At 42.7% G+C, this 25995-nt stretch overlaps 1 protein-coding gene across 9 annotated transcripts in view; it reads right to left on the bottom strand.

The window, feature by feature from the left end:
• TTLL5 (tubulin tyrosine ligase like 5) overlaps nt 1-25995 on the bottom strand; it is a 269203-nt gene that overhangs the window by 37713 nt on the left and 205495 nt on the right. For 8 of the 9 annotated variants that reach the window (XM_015558041.1, XM_015558042.1, XM_015558044.1 and 5 more), the window contains 2 exons: nt 21134-21351; nt 1619-1701 (listed from right to left, as the gene is read on the bottom strand). In XM_015558041.1, the coding sequence (XP_015413527.1) occupies nt 1619-1701; nt 21134-21351 (301 nt within the window). The remainder of the gene's footprint in view (nt 1-1618; nt 1702-21133; nt 21352-25995) is intronic. The other variant, XM_015558046.1, reaches the window with a different exon arrangement.

Raw genomic sequence — 25995 nt, 5'->3', positions numbered from 1 at the left:
CTGTACTAACGAGTACCCTTCCTAGATCATGATTCTCTGAGCCACCCACTCTCAGTCCCTAACAGTTCCAGGCAGAAATTTTATTTTCTTAAAAATAATTACCATGTTCTAATAATTCTCCCCGCCCCCCCGCCCCAGGGTAGGGCAAGTTGATGCACATCAACTATTTCTTGAATTCAGGTTCTAAGATTTTAAGTGCAGAATAAAATCTTTATACTTTTATATTATTACCTTACCTGGGTATAGTTTCAGAATCTTTATATATCGCCTCATTTAATCCTCATAGTAACTCTATGGGATAGATGTCATTATCCCCAGGATACAGTCAGAGAAACCTGGCTTCTCTCCCTCCCCGCACACACACACACATTCCTTGATGGCTCCCAACTGCTCTTAAGACCAAGCTCCCTGCACGGCTCATAAACTGCCCCTGCCACCTGCCTTTTCTCTTGCCACTCCCTGCTCATGCCCCAGTCCCAGCCCCATGATGGCTTCCAGAACACAGCTTTGCCCTCTTCCTAGACCTCCTTCCACTCCACGCCTCCCCTCTCCTGGCTGACCTGTTCATATTCAAACCTCAGCTTTGGATGTTTCTTCCTCTCAGAAGCCCTCTGTCTAAGACCTTGGGCCAGGCTGCTTGGGTTTAAATACAGCCCCACCATTTACTAGCTGTGAACTTTTAGACACGTTTCATCATCTGCCTGTGCCAGTCCCTCTATTACATGCCTGTCTGTGAACAAATGAGTTTTACATACAAAGCGATCAGAACTGTGCCTGGCACACAGCACATGCTCAGCCAGTGCTGTCTATGATTCCACGCGTCCCCGTCCCTGGCTTGCATGGCCCTGCAGCATGCTCCATGCTGACTGTTCTCTCGCCCCGAGTCTGTGAGGCCCCCACAGCAGGGACTCAGTGCCCATGTATGTACCTCAGCGCCCAGAATGTTACTTTTCCCACAGGAGGTGACCAATAAGAAATATGTGAATTGAAGTCAAGTGATTTTTCTTCCACTTTCCTGGCTACTTGTGCTTTTTTATGAATTATTACTCATAGAAACTCTCCGTGGACCAAGGCTGCCTAACTTCTATGTAGGTTCCCGCACTGAGAGGCTTTGGGCCCTCAGTACCCACCTGGCAAGAGACCATGACATCAGCGTGACAGGCCTCAGATCAAAGCCCAGAGCTCGAGCTCTGCATCCGAGCACAACCTGTTCCCGGCCCCTCAACTTCCTGAGCCTCAGTTTCCTCATCTGGGGCAAGGGAACAGGAAGATCTAACTTACAGGGCTGTCGTAAAGACTATGAGAGATACTACACGTGGAAATACTAGGTAACAGCAGAAACAGTCAAATACAGGCATTTTTTTTTTTTTTTTTTTTTTTTTTACTAAATACAGCAAATCTGATAGGATCCCACCGAACTGGGAAATTTCAACTATCCCAACTATCAAAAAAACCATTCAATCCTGAAGTGTCAACATCATTTTAAAGAGGAATGTATCAAAAATGCCATTTGCCAGTGCATGGAAAGCCTACGGGAGCTCTCTGCGAAGGCAGAAGCGGGAGGGTGCTGATCCCAGTATCCTCCCTTGCGGGTGGGACGGCTGCTGAGCCAACTAACCTGAGGAGCTGGCGATGGGCACGACTGCAGCAGAGTTAAGGCTGCTCTGGACTCCGTTCGGCTGCCCTTCCGCGGTGGACCCTCTGAAACACAAGCAGTTGGTTAGACATGTAGACAGAAAGGCAAGGTCAAGTACAGGCCCTCCAATGGCTTGCTTCTTGCTCTTGGCGCTCCCTCTCATGTGGCTCATTCTCTTGCTTTATTTCAAGACCTTGTTGAAATGTCCTCTTACCAGAGAGGGCTTCTATGCCCAACCTATCCTCTCCTTCTGAAATATTACATATTTTAAAGTGATTGTCCATCTCTCTCCACGGAATGCAACTTCAAGAAAGCACAGGCTTTCATTGCTGCTGTGTCTCCAGTGCTTAGAACAGTGCCTGGCAGCTAATAAGCAATCAAGAAGCACCTCTTTATTGAGTGGACAAATGAAATTCCTGGTACTAACTTGAATAAATCATAAAGAAACAAAAAGACGTTTTAAAAAAAGCAAGTTTCACTAGAGCAGTGGTTCTCAACTGGAGGAGCGAGAGGGGACAGAATTTGCTGTTGCACCCCACCGCTGCATAAGGGACATCTGGCAATGCTGAAACATTTGTGGCTGTCACAACTGTGGGGCCTACTGGCATCTAATGGGCAGAGGCGAGGAACGGTATAGACATCTCCTAAGGGCACTGGAGAGCGCCCTCAGACCAAGCATTATCTAGCCCAAGATGCCGATGGCTTTGAGGTTGAGAAGCCATTACACAGAGGCACCTCCCCTCGTGCCAACTTTAACAAGAGCTGGGATAGAGCAGCGGTTCTCAACCTGTGGGTCGCGACTCCTTTGGCGGTCGAACGACCCTTTCACAGGGGTCGCCTAAGACCATCCTGCATATCAGATATTTACATTATGATTCATAACAGTAGCAAAATTACAGTTATGAAGTAGCAACGAAAATAATTTTATGGTTGGGGGTCACAACATGAGGAACTGTATTTAAAGGGCCAGACGGTTGAGAACCATTGGGATAGAGTATATTGGGTTCCCCAGCCATGTCTGAGAAAGTCTGTGACCAGCTCGATGCCCTACAGACCATTTCAGGTCTCCCTGTAGTCCTTTTTTTGGGGGGGGGCGGGGGAGGTGTTTAGTAAAATTATAATTATGAAATTGTATAACTGGTTGTGTAATATCTGTTATCCTTGCTAGATTATTTGTAAATTCCATACAGAGATTGGAATTGTCTCAGTCTTATACAAAACTGTACCCATAGTGCATTTTGCACACCTTAAGTATTTAATAAATTTTGTTTGAAATAATCTGACCCAATGTCCCATAAATACACCTACTTGTTGGGTCCATCTACCTTGGTTTTAGTTGATGTATAAAAAGTTTAGATGGGAGATTAAAGTTTCCATAGGCCCGGTTCTTTATTTGTTCAGCAGAATCCAATCCCACCCTCAGTGCCCCCCTCCCAGCACTGCTTTTCCATCCATTCATTCACACACAAAAGATTTATTAAGCATTCCCTGTGCTCGGTACTAGTGAGGAGGCAGACACCATGTGAACACGTAAGTTATAAACTGTGTGATAACTGTTAAGGAAAAGAGTACAAGGTGCTAAAGATAATGAAATGGAGAGCCGATTCAGATGGCAAAGGGAGTGTTCAGGGATGAGCGTTTTGCTGCCCCGCCCACCGCTGCAGAAGGGAAACCTGGCAATGTTGAGGAAGTCATATTTTAGCAGAGTCATGAAGTTATGAGAAGCATGACCCCGGGGCAGAGAGGGGCTTATGATGTCCCAGGAGCCTTTAAAGACCAGCAAGGTAAAGGGAAAGTCAAGCAGTGTTTGACAAACTTGTCCATCATACAGCGTCCAGGGCCCTCGGTTGGAGCTGCTGATTCAGTGAGCTCAGACACAGCCTGAGAACGCGGACTCTTTACAGCTCCCAGGGAAGTCAGGGCAACGCTGGCTAGTGGGTAGAGGAAGGTGGGATGAGTGCCACTTGGAGAGTCCAGCAGAGGCTTGGGTGCCCAGGTGGCCCCTACGCTGCTAGTGGAGACAGGTCCCTTGAGAACACACCCCAATCCTGATGCAAGGATCACGCTGCCTTACATTCCACCCCCACACCCCCCCACACCACGAAGCTGTGGTTTGGTGCCCACCCGCTCTTACCCACTTGCCTTTGAGGATGCCACAGAGCCCAAGAGGAGAGAACCGAGGGCAGGGCTCCTCCCTTTCCCACAAGCTGCGCCCTTGCTTACCTGCATGGTGAATGCCGATGCGTTTTATTTCAGCTCCTTACAGACCCCCCACAACCACCCAGAGCACCCACAGGATGGTATTTGCTCTTCCAGGCCCAAGCGAAAAGGGGAATGTTCTGCGGGGCCTAGAAGAGCTTCCTTTTAGAGAAGTTAAAAGCCTTTAGGGTCATTCACCTGTGTGAGCAGCAGCTGAGTAAAAAAAAAAAAAACAAAAACCCCGGTACTGGTCCCAGTTTCACAGGGACACCCCGAGTGTCAGCTATAAAAGGGAAGCAAGCCGGCTAACATTTGGGGGTCAGGAGAAGAAATAAAGGCCACACAAGAGATTTGGAGGTTCGACCTAGAGAGTTCAGGGTCCCCAAACTCTCTCATCTTCTCCCTCTGCCCTCTAGAACGGTCATCCTACCCTGTGCCCTCACAAGCTTTCTCCTGTTTCTCACGCAGTCTCCTGACCCCATGCCCCCTCTGTACCCAGTTCCACCTCCCTCTACCCCCTGCCCTCTGTCAACTCCCATCACAGGCCTCGCGTCACCACTGATTCATGTGAACAACATTTCTAGGGACTCTACTGTCGCTAACGTAAGTCCCCCTTCCACAGCCACCCAAGAGGAAATTCTGAGTGAACTTTTCCATGAAAACATTGGTACACAAAATGGTTTGGGTCTGTTTTTACTACTCTAGGCACATTATGGGTAAATACACTTTTGTTGTGATGATGTCATTTCCTTAGGAAAATACATTTCAACTTCTGAACAGCCCATTTGTAAATGAGAACCTGAAATACACTTTGTCTACAGCAGTGGTTCTCAACCTTCCTAATGCCGCGACCCTTTAACACAGTTCCTCATGTTGTGGTGACCCCCAACCATAAAATTATTTTCACTGCTACTTCATAACTGTAATTTTGCTACTGTTATGAATTGTAATGTAAATATATCTGATATGCAGGATGTATTTTCATTGTTACAAATGGAACATAATTAAAGCATAGTGGTTAATCACAAAAACAATATGTAATTATATATTCAATATGTGTTTTCCAATGGTCTTAGGCGACCCCTGTGAAAGATCGTTCGACCCCCAAAGGGGTCACGACCCACAGATTGAGAACCGCTGGTCTAGAGCCTGCAGTGAATTTGCACTTGCTGATCTGCTCCTGCCCCGGTTTTTGGCTGCTCTCCTGGGAATACCTGTGTTCTAGGAGATACACAGAAAGGTGTGTATGCACTTCTTAAGTTGCCTCTAGGTCAGTTACTGTGTTTTAACATCAGGATAAAAGAGCCTACCTCATAGGGTTGTTGCAGATTAAATGAGATGATGGATGAAAAACACAGCACAGTGTCCGATTAATATTAAGGGCTAAATAAACATAATTTGTAATTCTTACTTAAGAATATCAACAATCTTTGTATTCCCTATAAGTTTACTGCCCACAGAAATATTAAATTGGATGACTCACTGCCTCCAACTCAGTTTGGACTATCAGTGCTAAACTGTAGAAGAATGACTGCAAGATATTCAGATCTGAACGTTAACAGCAATTTGCTATTAAAATCAAAAGGTGATTAAATGGCAGCCTGCAAGACAGAAATCTCAGTCAAAATTATCCTAAAAATCCTTTAGGAAAAAAGGTCTCATTTGAGATTCAGAAACCAGCTTTTAATAAATTTTAACACACATTTTTCCTTCCAGTATCAGAATGAATCACTATTTTTTTTTTTCAATTGTGCACCAAACGAGGCACTTGGCTTGTGGCAAGGGGCCATGCTGTGTAAAATGCACCTGTGAACAGGAGAATAACACACATACAGGGCCGCTCTTCCTATGAGAGGCTCACGGGAAATGAGACTGATTGGAGGAACAACGCATCTCCTGTCTTCTCCCGAGTGCAACATCAAATGGAATCAGCCCCTTTATTGAAACTGTACTTTCTCTTTCTCTCTGAATAGCTGCATGTGCAAAGTTAAATGTGTGCTTGATGCAGCCCTGTGACCTGCTGTTTTCTGATCACAGTTCGTATGGAATAGGAAGAGGTGGCTAATGATGGACTCGGAACCACCGGAGTTGGGAAAGCATCAGAGTTTTACAGTGAGAAATACTGAAAAGGTGGGGCGAGAAAGGTGCCATTAACTGTACATCACACAAATCCTATCTGCCAGCATGCGGTGTGACCGTCCGGTCCTGTCAGTGCTCCTCCCCTGCTCTTCTTGGGGAAGGTGCAAGTTCTAGCAGATACACAGTGTCCGATGTGGTCCCAGGCGAGCGTTCGAGGCTCAGTACAATCTCAGTGGTGGTTGTGGGCTCAGAGAAGGGTTGGGACTGTTTGTTTAGAATTGTCAAAAGCTGCTGAAGGGCAGGCTTCCTGATTAGCGGAGCCACTTAAAAACTGAGGTAAGAAATGTGGCCATGCATGGTAGCAACAAAGAATTAGAAGAATTCCATGAGCAGTGACAGCTCTTCTTCTTGGGACATGTTCAGAGCAAGCACCTGAAGAGCTTCCTTGAGTATTAAATGTACACGTCCGAACCCAGACTCCAATTCTCTCCATTCCTATCTACCCCTCCTGCTCTTCCATTCTGCCGAGCCTGGCACGGGCACTCCTCCTCCGAGGAAGGGGAGCAGCCTTTGGGGCCTTTCAAAGACGTTGTCCAATAAAGTATTACAAATAATCTCTCTATAAGCCGAACGGTGCCTGCATCTATCATTTTGAAAGACTGTTTTGAGTGCAAGTCTCTACTTAGGGAATACAAGTTGATCAAATGGCTGGCTAGGAATTCCATTGGCATCCAGACCAGACCACACCGTACAGCGGCCTACATGACGTACCATCACCGGTGTACGGTGGGTTATAATGAACAAAATCCCCATCATCCCTTTCGCTGGTAAGGCTTCTGACAGGCTTTTTTGTGAACCTTTAGCTCTTTTATTTGTGGTTTCCTCTGTTCTTTCTTCCCCCCATTATTTTGATCAGTGGAAACTTTTCTGAAAGTGATATCCTTTCTTTGAGACCTGTTTTGTTCATTACTTCACAAGGGTGACTGTGGTTTGGTGCTATATTGCTTCTCTCTGGGTTCTTTTCAAGGCTTTCCATGTCTCTGACACAGGAGTTCTAGCTTTCTGTTTCAATGGTTTCGTGAACGTTTATCTTGGATTCATGCCACCACATCAAGGATGCCCTTTCTGCAGAAGGAAGGACCCACAAAAGGAAAATACTCAAGGTTTTACAGGAAGAGTAGAGCTAGCCATGCTGACCTCGCCAGGCCTGTTGCAAACAGACATAGTGGCATCTGTGAAGGTCCTGAAAAGAACCACCCCCTTTTTATAAAACACCTGTGACAACCAACCTCTTCCAATTCCCAAAGGAGAGAAGAAACCTCAAGGCACCAGTTAAAGAACTGAATTCCACAGAAAGAACATGGACCTTCCTCACAGATGAAGTATTTTACAGCTTTCCTTGCAACACACCTACGCGCACACAGACGTATGTGTACCTCCTCCTTTATCTATCAGTCCAGGGATTACATATATAGGGTGTCCCAAAAAATGTATACACACTTTAACAGCTGATAACTCACTCACTTTTCACTTCTTTTCAGGTTTTTAATACTTTCAACAACAACTTAACTGTGTACACTACTTCCCCCATAAATATATTTTTTTAAATTAATTTCAGAGAGGAAGGGAGAGGGAGAGATAGAAACATCAATGAGAGAGAAACATTGATGGCTGCCTCCTGCACACCCCCTACTGGGGATTAAGCCTGCATCTGAGCCTGTGCCCTGACCGGGAATCTAACCGTGACCTCCTGGTTTATAGGTCGATGCTCAACTACTGAGCCACACTGGCTGGGCTCCTTTTCAGGTTTAACTGATTTAAAATAATGGGTGAAGCCAGACTAAGCTTTGAACAACAACAAAAAATTACTCTAAAGTGCCACTGGACTTTTACTTATGGGGAATACATAAAGATAAAGTTTATGGTGCAGACCAGCAATAGCTGACAAATTGAGGGCAAACAAATACCAAACAAAATGACATTTGATGTTTGCAATTTCATTGCTTCATGTTATCACAGTGCCTAGACCAGAATGTCTGAGAAGAAGCACTGATCAAAAAAGTTATTCATTTCTGTAGATCCTTTTACATTTTGAAAATGAACTGTTTGTTAATAAAGACTGACTTTATAATCATTCAAAGTGAGTACACATTTTTTTGGGATACCCTGTACATTCTATAAATAGAACCTAATATGCTAATGCTTAGCAATAACAATTAGAATATTATTAATTTCGATGTGGTTCCAAAACCAATTCAAGAAATACTTAGTGAAGTCAACTTTTATGGAGTAGTGATGCATAGGATTCCATCTTATAAATACACTACGCTTCACGTAATTGGCTATATTTGTCATTATATTCCTTTTAATTCCTAAAATTACTTATATGGGCCTTTTCTCTTTTTTTAATCAATCTTTCCAGAGGTGATCCTCTCTACTGTAATGTTGATTTCATTCATTCCTTCACCACATATTTAATGAACACCTACTATGTGCCAGACACTGTATGAGGCACTGTTCTCTCATGTACTCCCATGCACCGGCTGTTCTTGGCAATGTCTGTATTTTTATTTCATTTTGATTAATTTACTGTTGTTCCTTTTATTTAACTTTTCAAGTTAAATGATTAACTCATTTTCAATCCTTCTTGTCTTTTTCATAAACACATTTAAAGTTACAAGTTTACCTCTGAGTGTAGTTTTGGCTATCCCACAAATTTATGTAGTACTTTCATAGCCGTTCAGTTCTCAATGTTTTATGATTTTCATTATGAGTACCTCTTAAACATGAGTATTATGTTCTCTATTTTTTAAAATTTCCAAACAGCCTTTAAAAAAGAGATTTTTAAATTATTTCTAATTTAAATGCATTTATTGTAGTTAAAAAGTGTGAAATATTTGATACTGAATTTTTAAGTGTGTGGAGCCTTCATTTGTGATATATATAGTATGTGCTGAATTTTTGTTAATGCTCCACATATACCTGAAAAAAAAGTATATTCTCCCTTCTGGTTGCAGGAGTCCATGAATAGCTACTAATGTTTTTCAGATTGAGTTGTGACTCATAAGGGCATTGTACTAGTAAAATTTAGGGGACACAATCAGCATTAAAAAAAAAAAACGGAATCCTTGAACTTTCTGCTTCATATACATATAGATATTTTTACTGGGTTGCATGTTAAATGTATTTTTAAAATCACAAGTGGTGGTCAAAAAAGATTAAAAGCCACTTATTAAAGCAAACTCTTACTTCTGCATTTCAAATATTAAAAGTCCTCAGAAATTTGTTTTTGGATTACTTACTCTGATATATTTAAATAAATCTTCCACTATAATGATACTTTGCCAGTTTTTCTTATAATTCTGTCAGCTTCTAATTTATATATTTTGAATTTACAATATTAGGTGCATACAAGTGCTTTTCTTTATTTCTATTAATACTGTTGGCTTAATTCTATTTTTAATCTATTGCTATACTAATTTTCCTTCTAATTATTATTGCATGGTTTATCTTTTTCCAATCCTTTGCCATTCTGTGAGATTCTACTTTAGGTATGTCTCTTTTAAGCAGCCTATAATGGAACATTTTAAAAAACGCAGTTTGATAATGTACTTTTCAATACACGAGTGTAATCTGTTAAACAAGTATTGTGCTTACTCATATATTTGGATTTATTTTTATTATCTTAGTTTTTGTTTTCCATTATCATTCTCCCACCCCCACCTTCCTGCCTTCCACTGGATTCATAAAATTTTTACATTCCCTCCTCTCCCCCTCTATTGGTTTGAAAGCTACAGAGCTAAATATAACAATTATTTAGTTCTTGTTTTCCTAAGAAAGTGTTTCTGTCTTGCCCTTAAACTTGACACAGACCTGTAATACCTTCACTATGACTACTCTTGTCCTTGAACGTGTTTTATTTTTTTTAAAGCAGACCAACAATTATTTTTATAGTCACTAATACTCACTGACATTCTATAAAATGGTTGTACTTCACTGTTTCATGTTACCCAGCACTTGTGTTCCCTTTTATCCTACAGCCTTCGCCAATTCTTTCAACTGAAGGCCATGGTTCCTCGTGGACTTTAAATTGTTTTTATTTTGCCTTCTCTCTGGAATGACAGTTTAGCTATGCATAAAATTCTAGACTGAAAGTTGTCCCTTGAACACTTTAGCTCTTGTTTTCTGCTGCCTATTGTTGCTGGAGAGAAGCATGCTGGTACTCTGTGTTCCTATGGAGTTCAAGTGAATTTTCTCTCAGGTGTACTAAGACTTCCTTTTGTGTTTAATGTTCTGCAGTTTCACTATGATGTGTCCAGAGGTGCATTTATTTTGGTACATGAAATATATATGTTTTAGCTGAGGACTCATCTTTAATTCCAGAAAATTCTCTTAATGTTTTTTGAAGTATTGCTTGTCCATCTGTTGCTCAGGCCTCTCTACTGATACTCCTATCAGAGTCAAATGTCATGTCCCAGAAGACACTCCTATTAGATACATAATCTAACATGTACGACCATTTAAAAATATTAATTTCATCTGTAAGGAATTCATGTTCTAGTTGTTGATTCTGTTGGCAACCTTTCTTAGTATTAGATTATTCATGTGTTTTGGAATTTTGGTTTGCAGGCTCATGTGGAATAGGAATCATTTCCCCTTGCTGCTGTACTTATCTTGTGCAATCTGAAGATCTTATAGTTGTCTCCACCCAGCCCCCCCTGGCCCCAGACCAGATTTATGACGGTATTTTGGTGCCTTTGCCTCAGTGATTTTGAGAAGCCCAGGTGAGTTCTGAGACATGGACAGTTACAAGGGCATGCCATTATCTTCCTGACTGTAGGCCCGCAGTCTCGTCTAGAGGTCCACGCCAGCTTTACCAGTCTCCCACTGGGAGAGCCCACTGCATTCTTTAGCTCAGGTGTTGTGTGTTTTTTGTGCGCGGGGGGGATTTTTTTCCTTGGTACTGTTGACATGTTTGGAATGAGTAATTCTTTGTTTGAGGGGAGCTGTCCTGTGCTTTACAGGATGTTTAGCAGTGTCCTAAACTCTACTCATTAGATGCCAATAGCAACCCCCTCTCCCCAGCTGCCCTGTTATGAAAACCCAAAATGACTCCAGAGATTGCTAACATCATCTCCAGTTGAAAACCGCTGTTTTCTTTTCAGTTAACGGGCCTGGTTTTAGTCTCTCCTCTTGGGCAGGGCACTTTCCGGCCCAATATGCCACAGGAGCTGAACTCCAGGCTGCCACGGCCTATGTCCAAGGCAGAGTTCAGAAAGTTTGCTGCTGTGGCCTCCTTCACTGATTCTTTTATTTCTGTACATTTTGGGGTCAAAGGAGATGTTTCCCTTGTTTTGAAGCTCAGTTCTGTCCTTTTGGTTTTCTTCTTTAAGCTTTTATCTCTCATTGCTATGTGTTTGAAGCAGAGAGAGAATATTAAGTGTGAACTTATGGAGCCAAATTGACTGGAAGTCGGTAGGTCCAAATCTAATCTTTTGTTTTGTTTGAAACTAAGCCTTTGCCTTCAATAGTCATCAGTTATTAGTGTTCAGGAAATCAGAATGTGTTTGAATTTCCATAGCCTTGCTAGCTAGAGCCAAATCACACTTACGAATATCTTACTAACAACAAAAATGTGACTTATTTTAACAGGGAACAACAGCAGCAGCAGAAATTACAACTACACCAACCAGCATGCACGGACACTTCATATATGCCAGGAAAATACATGATCTCATTTAATCCTAAGAACAACTCCAAGACGCAGGTAATCTCTTACAGATAACGGAACAGAAGCTTAGAGGTATCCCTAAATAATGGTCAATTAAGTGAAGGACCCAGGATTCAAATCTAACCGGAAACCTTGGGCTGCTAGCAGCTGTGCTCTGCCGCCTCTCATACACTCTACATGGTATAAGTGATCATGGTAATTGCTAGTTAGTGATCTCTGATGCACACACCTTGATGCAAAAAACTGTCACTACCACCAGCACCATTTCCTGAGAACTCATCATGCAAACAAGCTCTCTCAAGAGCTGGGGCCTGAACTTATCTCTTCTTTCTTAAAAACAAACTTCAAGAAAGCAGGGCTCATTCCTGTTTTGTTCACTGGTGTCATTGCCAATATCCAGAGCAGGGGTCCTCACACTTTTTAAACGGGGCCAGTTCACTGTCCCTCAGACCGTTGGAGGGCCGGACTATAGTTTTAAAAAAACTATGAACAAATTCCTATGCACACTGCACATATCTTATTTTGAAGTAAAAAAACCAAAACGGAACAAATACATATTTGTATGCTGTGCAAGGGGGCAGTGTAACATAGGAAAGCCAGAGACACGATAGAGGACACACTGCAGAAGGCTTTGATGTCAGAGCAGGGGCCCAACCTGATCTTGCAGGCACTTGAAAGCCTCCAAAGATTTCAGAAAAAAGGTTCAAAAAACTATTTGAGATGATATACATTTTGTATCCCCATCTAAGGATATATTTATTAACTTTAGAAAGGTGGGGGAAGAGAGAGAAAAACACACACACACACACGATGTGAGAGAGAAACATTGACCGGTTGCCTCTTGTACTCGCCCTGACCAGGGATCAAACCTGTAATTTTTTTTTTGGTGTATGGGATGATGCTCCAACCCACTGAACAACCAGGCCAGGGCTAGAGGTATTTTAAAATTGCTTCCTAGCTTGCTTGTGTACCCTATTTCTTTTTATTTTACAATATATATTTTATTGATTTCAGAGAGGAAGGGAGAGGGAGAGAAATAGAAACATCAACGATGAGGGAGAATCATTAATTGGCTGCCTCCTGCACGCCCACTACTGGGGATTGAGCCTGCAAACCGGCATGTGCCCTGACCGGGAATTGAACATGACCTCCTGGTTCATAGATTGATGTTCAAGCATTGAGCCATGCCGGCTGAGCTACCCTATTTCGTTAAGAACCAATTTGAATAGTTTAAAAACTTTTGCCTTGTTCTACTTGGTTTTATTTAACTGGCAGTTGTTGTTTTCAAAATGACACCTTTCATCCAGTTTTTAAAATTTAGTAGCATACAGTTGTGCACAGTGTCCTTGTAATTTTTCCATCGCCCCTATGTCTACTTTTGAAACCTCTTATTTTAATTCTCTTGTTTTTCTGGCAGAGCTATGTTTATTTTCTCCTTCCCTGGCCGCAAACTAAATACGTAGTGTTTCGAACTTAACTACTTTTATTGCTTACTTTTCACTTTATATTGTTTTTCTTCTTGATTTCCTTTGATCTGTTTTTCTTAGCTTTTTCTTATTGACCCTTTTCTATGTTCAAGAGATGAGAGCTTAGTTCAGGTATGACTAATAGTTTATGTGCATCTTCACCAGTTCAGTGTCTGCCCTGCCTGTGGCAGACATTGCTAATCTATCAAAGCACTCTGCATTGCAAAGTTGGACAGTCCTCAGAATTATCTTCAACCTGACACTCTGGGAAGCACAGGAGCCAGTGTATCAGTTGAAGCCAATCTGCCATTTGTATCTTGGTTAATTTTTTTTCAATATTTCTGTTTTAACAACAAAAATAACTAAGATTATGAATTTTCCTTTTAGTATATATTTAACTACACTTCAAATATAAGTTTTGATATGTACAATTTAGCCCTAGCCAGTTTGGTTCAGTGGATAGAGCTCTGGCCTGCAGACTGAAGGGTCCCAGGTTCGATTCTGATCAAAGGCACATACCTCAGTTGTAGGCTCAATTCCCAGCCCTGGTTGGGGCACGTGTAGGAGGCAACCAATCAATGTATCTCTCTCACAGCAACGTCTCTCCCCTCCCTTCCACTCTCTCTCTCTCTCTCTAAAAAAAAAAAAAATTAACAACAAATTAAAAACACACACAGATTTTAAGCTAAGTTCTACATATATGAACCCCCAAAGGAAGATCCATCATTCGATGGCTCTCATGTACTTCTTCTCCCCACTGGGCCATACACAGCCCCATGTAACTTCTGGTTATAGTACCCAGTTCTCTGAATGACGTCATCGTCTATGTCCAAAATAAGCCTGCGATCTCCAAATGCCACCACGATCAAGGTCCAAAGGCAGATGGTTGGCAGAGGAAAGGGAGTCCAAGTGGCAGACTCCTTGGCTGGCCCTTACCACCTCTTGCTGCCTCCAGGCCCCAACCCTTAGAGTGAGAGGGTACTCCAGGTCTCCCACTGATTTCCAAGACTGCCTTCTCATAGGAAGGCAGCCGATAAAACCCGCCATGTCGTTCTTCAATCGAATCCTTCCACATCTAACAGGAATCACCCAAAAACTTCAGCGTAAGTGAGATACCAATTCTTCCTCCTGTTGAGTATTTTACTGGCCATTTAAGTGGGAAAACTGGTGTGAAAGGGGAGGAGTGTAAGTTCTTAAGTGCTTCCATTGCACTTTCTCAAAGGCAGTATAGTACTGTGGATGACTGACCTGCCATTTGCTGTATAAAGTGAATTTGAATAGTTTGGTGGAGTCTTTGAAATCAATCATCTACTGGGAAGAGTCTGGGGTTAACACAGACATGGATTTCAATTCTGGCTCTGCCGCGGACCACCTGTGTCCCCTGCTACACTCACAGCCTCATACTGTGCCTCTATTCCTTTATATTCCAGCACTGAAAGTCGATGATTATTGTGATAGCATGATTTATGATAATAAATATACATTATTTATTTCCGGCTTATAGCTTCCCCAAACCTTGGCATTCCCTAAGTGCTGAGAGTGATAAAGGTGTCTTCTGCTACGTTAATGAGGGAGCTTTTGGAAGCACCTAAAAATGGGGGCTGGTTTTCAGGAGAATCAACCATGTGATTAGAAGGTTGGAACTTCCAGTTGAATCAATCACCAATTGGCCAATGATTAATCAATCATGCCTATGTAATTAAAGCCTCCATAAAAACCTAACAGGATGAGGTTTGGAGAGCTCCCGGGTTGGTGATGCGGGAAGACAGATGGCAGCTCTGCACCCCTTGTCCTATGCATATCCTCCATCTGGCTTTCCCGAATCACACCCTTTTATCATAAACTGGTCATCTGGTAAGTAACCTGTGCCTCTGAGTTCTGTGAGTCATTTTAGCAAATTACTAAGCAGGTTTTGGGAACCTCCGATTTATAGCCAGGAGGTCAGAAGTACAGGTAGCACCCGGACTTGCACTGACATCCTGAGTTGGAAGGGTCATTGGAATGACCGATCACAGCCCTAACCTAGAGCCGCTTGGTCAGAAGCACAGGTTAAAAGTCTGGGTTTGTGGCTGGCATCTGAAGTGTGTGTGTGTGTGTGTGTGTGTGTGTGTGTGCACACGTGTGTGTGTGGGTGCGCACTGTGCACAGTCTTATAGGACTGATTCCAAACGAATGGAATCAGGGTGACCTTAGTGGAATCTGCTCAGTGAGGGTTTCTCAAACCTGTGCAAAGTAACTGTGGAATCTGCTTTGAACTCGAGCCCTGACCAGATAGCACAAAGTTCGACCTGGGGAATCTGCTGCGATCTCCAGGCAGGTGGAGTTAGAATTGAGTTGGATTCCTGGACACCCTGTTGGTATCTGAGAACTGCTTGGAGATGTGAGGGGAACCCTCCCCTTTCCTCTGCCCACGTTGGAATTGGCTCCAGGAACCCTTTTTAGTTATATTTTTTGGAAATGTGTAATTTAGACAATCCTATATTTAAGGATGGATATGCCACAGATTCAATCATATTTCTTGAAATTACAAATAATGAAAGGCTGAAAGACTGACAGAAGACGGTTAACCTACACTATGACATCTATGCTCACATCAAGTACCTACTCCTGGACCGTTTCAACTCCTGATCACTTTGCCTCATTCTAAACCAATCCTAAGTTAAAAAGAAATTGCTTTAAAAAAGCCCTAGCCAGTCTGGCTCAGTGGATGGAGCATCGGCCTGTGGACTGAAAGGTCCCAGGTTCGATTCCGGTCAAGGGCATGTACCTGGGTTGCAGGCACATCCCCAGTAGGGGGTGTGCAGGAGGCAGCTGATCAAAGTTTCTCTCTCATCGATGTTTCTACCTCTCTATCCCTCTCCCTTCCTCTCTGTAAAAAAATCAATAAAATATGTTAAAAAAAGGAAAAACAACTGATCTTTATTTTTACATTTTTCTGATGTCACCATTCAGGTCAGATGAACTGGTGCTTGGTTTTTGCAACCTGCCGAGCTCCTGACCGCTTTTCTCCCACCTAATGCCTAGCCGCTTTTAACAAACACCCCTGTCCTGGGTGCTGACTCCGAGCAGCTGTTACCTTCGATTTCCACTGAGGAAGAATATCCTAAACCTGGGTAAGGAAAGTGAGTCCCAGCTGACGGAAGGAAAGCAGTTTAGTTAAGTCCGGTACCGCAGCTTTGACCCCGCCCTTCCCAGTGCATCTCTTGTCTGCAAGTTTTGCCCAGGTCCCTGGCAACCTTGAACCTCCTCAGGTTTCTTTCTCCCCATTTCCTGGAGAGTGTAACTGGCTCTCAAGAAGGGCCCTTACAAGGAAGAGACAGTCCGTGTGCATGTGCTTGTTCACAGGCTGCAACACTTCCTGGTTCAGCTGGCTGCCTGGACGAAATACCACAGACAGCTCTGAAAGGAGGATCTGAAGTGGGTGCTAAATTATGAAGTGTTGCAAACCTAGAGAGGAAAATCAAGGAAGGCTATTGGCACTATAGAAAAGGTTAAAAAATCGAAATCATTCTCTTCACAGAACTGACGAGTAAGATTTAGCTAAAGGAAATATAAGACTATGACTTGGGGAACGCTAACAAAGAACTGTTGGGCCAAAAAGGGATGATGAAAATGGCTGTAAAGCACCAGGATTAAAAAGCAAATGTGCTCATAAAAAGGCTTTCAATGGAACAGACAAAAAACAAGCTATTTTGGGTAATTATTCAGTGGGGACAGTGGTTTTGTTGTACAGATGGGAAACTGAAACCTTTAGAGGGAAAGTGACCTGAATATTATCATAAAGAAACAGGACTCTACTGTTCGGACTCTCAACTCCCTTTGCACCCAAATCCAATGACATTCCATCTTTTATGTCCCATTGTTCTCTAAAAGCAACCCTCTCGGATGTGGAAACTTTGATGCTCTTGGAAATTGCTTCTATATTTGTCTAATGCCAACTTCTGTGCTAGAGAATGTTGAAGTTCAACCCCCAAACAGGACTTGGCATGGTCTAAAGCTCATTACAACTTCTCATTAGTTGTGTCTCTTGGGGCAACTATGGCATTCCTGAGTGTGACTCAGTATCACCAGTCACAATGGAGGGTTCCTGATGAACCTGAACTGAGCCAGAGTAAAGGTTGCAAAAAGCTCTAAGCACATGAAGTAACACAGTTTGTATGAAGAAAGTCAAACAATTATGCAAAAATTTCCTGAAATGCCATCTTAGTATTAACCATAATGCCTAACACTTATTTTACATACATTACACACCAGGCACTGTATTTGTGCTTGGCATTCATTAATTCATTCATTTCTGTCAATGACCCTCTGAGGCAGGTACTATTATTATCTCTATTTTAAAATAGGAAACTGAGTCACAGAGACGTGAGTAACTTGCTATGCTGGCAAGAAACAAGAATTACTTTAGAATAAGAGGACTATCTCAACTGATACTGAGAATCCTGATTTCAGAAGCCTTGGAAGAGCTCTGTAGGTTAAAAATAATTTCATCAACCCAAATAAAGTCCTGATTTCAGAAGCCTTGGAAGAGCTCTGTAGGTTAAAAATAATTTCATCAACCCAAATAAAGTATGGATTAGTTCACAATAATGTACCAATGACAGTTTCTTCGTATGGAACATTCTTCATACGTGCCATGGTGATATAAGATATTAAAGGTAGGGAAAACTGGGAGTACTAATCTTTATGAGTTCTGTCTTTACAACTTTTCTGTAAATCTAAAATTATCCTATATAATAAAAGCCTAATATGCAAGTTGTCCCCTTGACTGGGAGTTCAACTGGGAGTTTGACCAGGGGGTGGGGCCAGCTGGAGGCCCCGGCCGGCGGTGATGGCAGGCAACCAGGGGGAAGGGAGGCTCCAGCCGGCAGCCGGCAGCCACTAGGGACCCTGCTTGTGCATGAATTTTGTGCACTGGGCCTCTAGTCCTAAAATAAAAAGGTTCTTTAAAAAAACACTTTATTTGGATACTTCACAGAGGGAGCTTTCGTTGAGTCAGTGCAAATAAAAAAAATGCTTTTCTTTCAGAAGAGCATCAAAAACTGTGAGGCTCGAGCCCTGACCAGATAGCACAGTTGGTTAGAGCATCATCTTGATATGCCAAGGTTGTGGGTTCAATCCCTGGTCAGGGCACATACAAGAATCAACCAATGAATGCATAAATGAGTGGGACAACAAATCGATGTTTCTCTCTCTCTCTCATCAATAAATAAAATTATTTTTTTTTTTAAAAAAAGAAATCTGTGGGGCTCTCACAATACTGCACATTTCACTAGTAGTGAGAGAATGTTCAGGTCCCGTTTAGTGCTAATTTATTTAGCTGCAGAGACTTGTGCTGGAGTTTTAAAGGCAAATTGGAAACTATTTCCTGGAACAACGCCTCACAGCATGCCTTTTGATTCTTGGATTATATTTCTTGAATTCTGAAGAAATCTGCTTTTTTCCCCCCTTCTGTGCATTTTTGGTGCTGAGCTGTTTCCGGTTTTCCCACACTCCTGCCTGTCAGAGAGAAGAAACCACAAAAATGCAGCAAAGCAAAGTTTGTCCATAGAGTTGCAATTCCACCTCTGAAGGCTGGAGAGCTCTCCTGCCAGCAGTGGGTTCAGGGCAGTGAGCGGCACCTTCAGATGGCCAGCCCACTGCCTGCTGCCCAAATCTACCCCTCCACCAGCAGACCAGCTAGCCACATGGGCCATTGGGCCATCTCAGGATACTGGCAACAACCAGAGAATCCACAGACAGAAAGCGCACCGGCAAATGCAGCGTTCATTTGCGACTCACTCACTTTCCTGCCTAACTGTGGGATTCTCAAACCTGTGCAAAGAGTGTGATTTAGAAAGCTTGTGCCAGGTCCATGTACTTCACAAGTATTGACTCTACTAATATTTATCAACTGAAGCAGATCCCTCCTGCCCCCCGACAAATGAGGAAACTGAGTCCAGAGATGAAATAACCTGTAACTTGCTGGAGGTCTCACGTCAGTAAAGTACGGAGTTGGGATGTGAATACAGGCAGTGTGGCCCTGAGGCTGCGCCCTTACAGCCTGACTCTCCTCTCTCGAAGGGGAGAGGACATACAGCTTCCTTCCTCTTGTGCTACTGGCTTTCAACCAGGAATGGCAGCCTTCCTACTGCCCTTCTCTACTGCTCCAGAGGGTTCTGTAAATTCATGACAATACCAGTAACTCCTAGAACGGTGCCTGGCACTTCGTAGGCACTGAATATATATATTTGTTGGATAAATGAATAATGGCAGCAATAGAATTAAACCAGCCAGAAGGGATTGTTTCCCATTCAAATTCAGAATCTGATTCACCGGGCAAGCGGGTGGGTGGGGGAACTGTAACCATTTCTGCCATGTCCTTGGATTCTTTCTTACTGAATCTGGTTTTGTAAAGGACAAACGAATGAGGAGCTGTAATGAGAACAAGAGAAATACACGAAGCTCCTCCAGGTGTTTATACGTTAGGAATGCCTGCCTCTTCCACACACCTCTGAAAAGTGCCCAGATTTTAAACGGAGAAGGGCTGTTAGAACCAACACCCTTTACCAGTCTATTTCTGGTTCACTAGCAGGAGATAGAATGAAGGATGTGACCTACAAACATTTGACTCAGGAGTGGAAATGCGTTTTTGAGGTAAAATAGGTGGACTACCAACGGCATGGAAGGGAACCAACGTTTTGCCACCCCGGAGCTGGTTTTTTGGGTTACTGATTCTAACCTCTAAGAAACAAGACTCAGGGAGCCTCTGTCCCTCTCCACCTTCCTGCCCAAGAGATTCAGGCAGAGAAACCTGCTTCGGAAGGAAGCCTTGGCTTAGTGCCTTACGGGTCTTTACCTGCAGGAAAACTCCAAGTGTGTTTGGTGGTTACCAGCTGTGCCCAGTTTTTGAGTTGCCTGGCAAGAATTTTCCTGCCATGTTCCCCTTTCCCTCAACTATCTGTATAGCACCTATTCTCACTTCTGAAACCTAAGACCTCATCCCCCATTCTCCTTTGTCAAAAATGTCTTATACACTCAATGTTCCTCACTGTCTTTGGAATTTTCATGCTTATGTGAATTCCCCATGTGCATGTATTAAAACTCCGATTTTCTCATGTTAATCTGTCTCCATTAACTTGATTATTAGCATATCCAGAAGAACTTAGAAGGCAGGAGGAAAAGTATAAAGTGTATATATTTATATATATATTTTTTACTGATTGGAAAGAGGGAGGGAGGGAGGGATGGGGAGAAAGAGAGAGAGAGAAACATCGATGTGAGAAACATTGATTGGTTACCTCTGCACGCACCCTGAGGAATTGAACCCTCAACCTGGGTATGTGTCCTGACCAGGAATCAAACCCGCTATCTCTTAGTGTATGGGACGATTCTCCAACCAAGAGAGTCATGGCCAGGGTAGTATTAATGTTATTTTATAACCCACAGTATCAAAAACGTTGCCACACAGAGCCTGCTGACAAATGTTAGTGATGATCTTCATCATAAAAGCCTATTCCTATGTCTTCCTATTCAAGTGCCTAAAACTGAACAAACAAACAAACAAACAAGGTAAGGGGCAGGGCACTGAATTTCATATGAAATTCTGCACTCTGACTCGGCAGAATGACCAAGAGAAGAATGCCTCCAGGGGGAATTTTGCATTTCCTCTCTCCAAGGCCCCAGTTCAGCATTGTTACCTGGTGCACTGTCTGACTGTAGCTCCTGCCAGGAGCTGGAAGAGTTGGTTAGCAACGACCCTGAACCCCAGTGGTGGTGGCAGCTCTCATCACAATCCCTGGGAACCTAAAAGAGCAGTGCCTGCCCCTCCCACAGGGTAAGCAAGAGCCCAAATGTAGGTACGTTTCAATAGCTCCCCAGGCAATTCCAATTTGTAGCCACAGCTGAGAACCAGAGTTAGCCTCTATACCCACCAGGTGTTCTTGTTTTCAGCAAGTCAGTACAAACTGCCTTGAAGAGTCCATAGTACAGAGAACTATTAGCACAGAGCTGATATAACACAGAAGATTATTGCAAACTTACTTGGAAGCCCTCTGAGATGCTGCCTTTCTGAGGACTTGTTTGTGATTGGATGGAGGTTTGGGGACCAGGGAGGAGGAAGAGCTGGGAGGTGGCACCACTTTCTGTGGCAAAGTGGCTGGCTTCTGGCCACCTGCTGTGGCACTGGAAATCCTGCAAGCTGCACCATTACTCATTGTCCATAAATTGGAGTTAGGTAGTGTCTGGTTGCCAAAGATTGCCTATCAGAAAAAGGGGAAAAAAAAAGGATCAGTGGTGATGCCCTTTATAATTCATTTGCTACAGTAATTGGACAAGTGGTTTGTAATCCTTTAATGCAGTGGTTCTCAACTTTCCTAATGCCGCGACCCTTCAATACAGTTCCTCATGTTGTGGTGACCCCCAATTTCATTGTTACAAATTGAACATAATTAAAGCATAGTGATTGACCACAAAAACAATATGTAATTATATACATGTTTTCCAATGGTCTTAGGCGACCCCTGTGAAAGGGTCGTTCGACCCCCAAAGGGATCGCGACCCACAGGTTGAGAACCGCTGCTTTAGTGGGACAAAAGGAAAAGGGAAATTGTTAAACTAAAGTAAATTTTTAGGAAAAACTTTCTAGTAAGGCCAGTGCAGGTCTAGATTCAGAGAAGGGAAACGTGCTGAAGCAGAGTCGAGGTGCTCTGTTGGAAGTACTCTCAGCAAGGAATCGGGCATCTGGGTGCTACGCATTGGTCCGTATGAGTGAATCAGAAAAGCATCTGGACTCTCAGCCTTAGTTTCCTTCATTGTTAAATTCATCACATATTTAACAAATGCCTCCTGCTGGATGTCAAGTAGTAGAAGAACAAAAGGAACTGGAAGCCTGACTCAATCTGAGCCCACTCCCGGACACTGCGCCCCTCCAGAAGGCCTGCACATCCGAAAGGGAAGAAGTCAATATGGCGAAGGCATAGTGAGCAGACAGAGTGGAGAGAGGAGGCTGGGACAGAAACCAAGAGCCAGACCGTGCATGGCCTTGGGGGCTATTTGTAGAATTCTGGCCTAGTAACACCTTGTTGGCCTAAAGATTGCCACAAGATGGACATTTGAAAGCGCTTTCAAAGTAAAATTACTACACAAATACAAGATCAACACAAGGGTATTTTTGTTCAGAGGGTAAGCCTACAAATAAACGAAGACCTCAAAATCATGATCTAAAAATTACACACACCAACACCTATCTGTAGTTAGAATGTAAATGTACGCTTCCTCAAGTAGACCTTTTAAAAATTCTTACAACTTATTGACCTCATTAGAAATAGACTGTTTTGTATCACAAATTTTGTTATTGGTTCTTCAATACTATTAACACCGCTTTCAATATACATGCATTATAAAAGCTTTAAATGTGAAATAATATTAACAGAGAAATACTATAATGGACAAAACACATAGGACTTTGTATTAAACGATGTTTGGCAACTGATTCCATCCGTAGATACCACATATGAAGCGACATAAGGAAAATGTCATTTCCTGTGGCAAGGTCCAAAGGAATGAGATTAGATGTTCTTAGGAAACAGTTGCCTTCTAGATAGACGTCACTAGCATTATTTTTGTCCTTTATAAATTTTATTTTTTAAGATAAAAAAGATGAACTGAGTAGCTTTAGTAAAATGTTATCCGGCCCTTCTATACTCATGCCTGGGAATGAACCACTTTAGGGAAATGTGTCCAAAGGTCCTGGAAGGACCAGACAGGCAGGGGACCAAGGGTTCTTGCATGGCCTGACGAAGAGCAAAACAACTGCAGAGGTAGAGGACTGCTGTATTTCAAAGACCAATCTGAGATGTTCCGTATCTGCAAACCCAAGGGGAAACGAAGCGCTGTTCACTCACCTCCGCCTCTGACCCAAACAAGGGGAACAAAGAGAGTTCTGAGTCCATGGAAAGCCAGAGGGAGCTGTGGGGGCGGCAGGTCCCCCAGGGCCCAGAGAGGCCAGGAGCCCTGCCACTGCTTCGGAGGACAAGGAACCAGAGGTGCAACAAGAGGCCAGGCCCCTGGCCCTGGCTCCACCACAAACCCGTTCCCCTCCACCAGGTTTCCATGTCTGAGGGCCTGAAATTCTGAGGGAGAGGCTCAACTGCAAGAGAGGAGGGAGGCAGGAATGGGCCACCCTAGGCTTCTATTTTCACTACTATATCCCAGTAAGCGAGCTTAGATGTGAAGAGTGCTTGCCAGGGGCTTGATTCAGTATGAGGGCTGAAGAACATTTATTCACTGTGGTGACAACCATATTTCCCAGTTCATCGAGGTGTTTGTTTTTAATATACTGTTGGATAAGGAAAAAAAAAAATCCTGCTGGATATGCATAACCCACGGACGCAGACAATAGGTGAAGGCCTGGGGTGGGGGCAGGCTAGAAAAGGTCAGTGAGGGGGGAAAAAGGGGACGCATGTAATACTTTCAACAATAAAAATTTATTTAAAAAATAGGACAAAATATTCAAACAAAAAAAATCTTGCTGGGCCTTCTAAACACAAAGAATAAATGAAAAGAACAAGATCAAAACAATGAGTATAGTAAACATCTCTGTGTAAAAAAAGGTACATATATAACAACATATACACAAACACACAATTTTAATATCTGCACAATCCTGAAAGATTTACCAAAAAAACCTGGCAACTTCCATGGAGAACTGGTTAATTAGGGGTCAACGTGGGAGGGAAACTAATTTTTTACTATATATCATATTTATCTTTTTGAATTTTGTACCATCTATATGTAGTTATTTTGAAAAAATAAATGATAAAAAAAGTCAAAAGGAAGTCGAGTTCTAGTAACATTTAAGCAGGTAACAAATTAACTCTGAGTACAAGTAGAAGTATCCGAATAAAGCCCAAGTCTCACCCGGCCGGTAGAGGACTGGCCATTACACGAGGCTGAAGGAGGAACGGTCTGTTCCACATTTATGGCTACAAAACCAGATTAGGTCATTGCGAGAGGCAGAGTCCCAGGCGAGGGGAAAGAGCACGGCTCTGCACTCATGTGCTGCCAAGGCTCAGATGGAGGCTCTGCCACTTAGAAACTGGTGCCCTTTTCAAGTTACTCAACCTCTCCCGGGCTTCACCTTCCTGATAAGCAATTGTAATTACTCTGTTGGATTGCTGGGGACTAAATAAAGATCACACAAGGAAATCTAGCCTAGGCATTCAATAACGATTTCTTGAAATAAAACTGAAGTACCAGATACACACAGCAGACACTCAACCAATGTTCCCTTCCTTCTCAAACTCAAACATCCACGAAGGACAGAATGACATGCACGTCTGCCTCCAGCTGCGATGACCTGTGACTGGTAGCTGGTTATGTGTTTTTCTAGTCTTACGGTGATGCTCACTAGCTGTGAGACAAACTAGTGAAAATGAAAACATATGTTTAGGTTCCCTAGATCGCATTTGCTCAGTTCTCTTTGGCAGAAACACTGTTCTCCTTTTCTGAAGGCTTATAAAAATTTATTTGTATGTCTTATCGCATTTAGCATATTCTACCTTGTGTTGCAGCCACTTATGTATTTTTTCTTTCTGTCTGGACAATACACATTGGAAATGGCTGGATTTATATCTGATTTTTGTTTCACCCACGGTGCCTGGAATGACTTGTGCATAGAAAGTATTTAAGAAACATTTGCTCCGTAAATGAAAAAAAACAAAACAAAACCAACACAACGCTTACATTGTAACAGTTAATCATTTCTTTTAGCAACCATAAATTCCTATATAAGAGAATAGGAAAGTATGTGTTTACATAGAAATGTAATCTTGTAATAGGACATTCTCTGGACTCTGAATAGTGCCTAATACAGTGGTTCTCAACCTTCTGGCCCTTTAAATACAGTTCCTCATGTTGTGACCCAACCATAAAATTATTTTCGTTGCTACTTCATAACTGTAATGTTGCTACTGTTATGAATCGTCATGTAAATATCTTATATGCAGGATGGTCTTAGGCGACCCCTGTGAAAGAGTCATTGGACCGCCAAAGGGGTCGCGACCCACAGGTTGAGAACCACTGGCCTAGTGTGTTATTTGTATTCAAGTCACACCCAGACCAACATGTAAGTAAGCCCTTCTGCAGATCTCAAACAGAAGTAAATTCACCTTCCCAGATGCAAACTTTGTGGCAGGACCTCTGACATTGATGTCCTGTAGTAGTAATAAGATCTGTCTTTACAGAAACAACAACATAAAATAAGTTAGGTGAACTTACTGCCTCTTGCCTGGGTATTTCTTCTTCCTTTCTCTCTAATACCACTGCCCTGATTTTATTTGGGTAATGTGTGTTTAGCTAAAAAATTATGTTCCCCAATTCCTCCTGTACCTAGAAAAAACAGTTCTGAAATGTAAACAGTTTCCAGGTGCAGTTTTGGAGAAGGCCTTTAAGGGAGGTAGGCCGGGTTGGTACACACATTTTGCCCTTTACTATTCTTACCCAGATGTGATATCTGGCCGATGTGATATCTGGCCAGAGGTGGGCAGGCTTCAGGGAAAAGTTACCTGCTAAGGATTGCAGAGAAAGATAAAGACAGAAGGAACATGGGCTCCTGATAGCGAGCACCATGGACTTTGGGCGAGCCTATCTCTAGATTTCGGATTATATGGGGATAAAATGTATCTCTAACTTGTTTAACCCTTTGAGTGCCAACCAATATCCTAGGAACTATGCTAAAATTGCCAAGGCATTTTTGCTGATTTTACAGCAGTTTAGGAAAAAAATTATGAATCGCAAGTAAATGAAGTTACATATTCAAAAACTTAAAGAAACCTTTACTACAATGACATATTTAGCAATATCATCATCACTAATAAAAGCAGACTTAGAACTGGACGCCATTT

Source organism: Myotis davidii, unplaced genomic scaffold (assembly GCF_000327345.1).
Source record: "Myotis davidii unplaced genomic scaffold, ASM32734v1 scaffold309, whole genome shotgun sequence".
NCBI lineage: Eukaryota > Metazoa > Chordata > Mammalia > Chiroptera > Vespertilionidae > Myotis > Myotis davidii.
The sequence above is the reverse complement of the archived record's forward strand: the minus strand, read 5'-3'. Positions and strand labels throughout refer to the sequence as shown.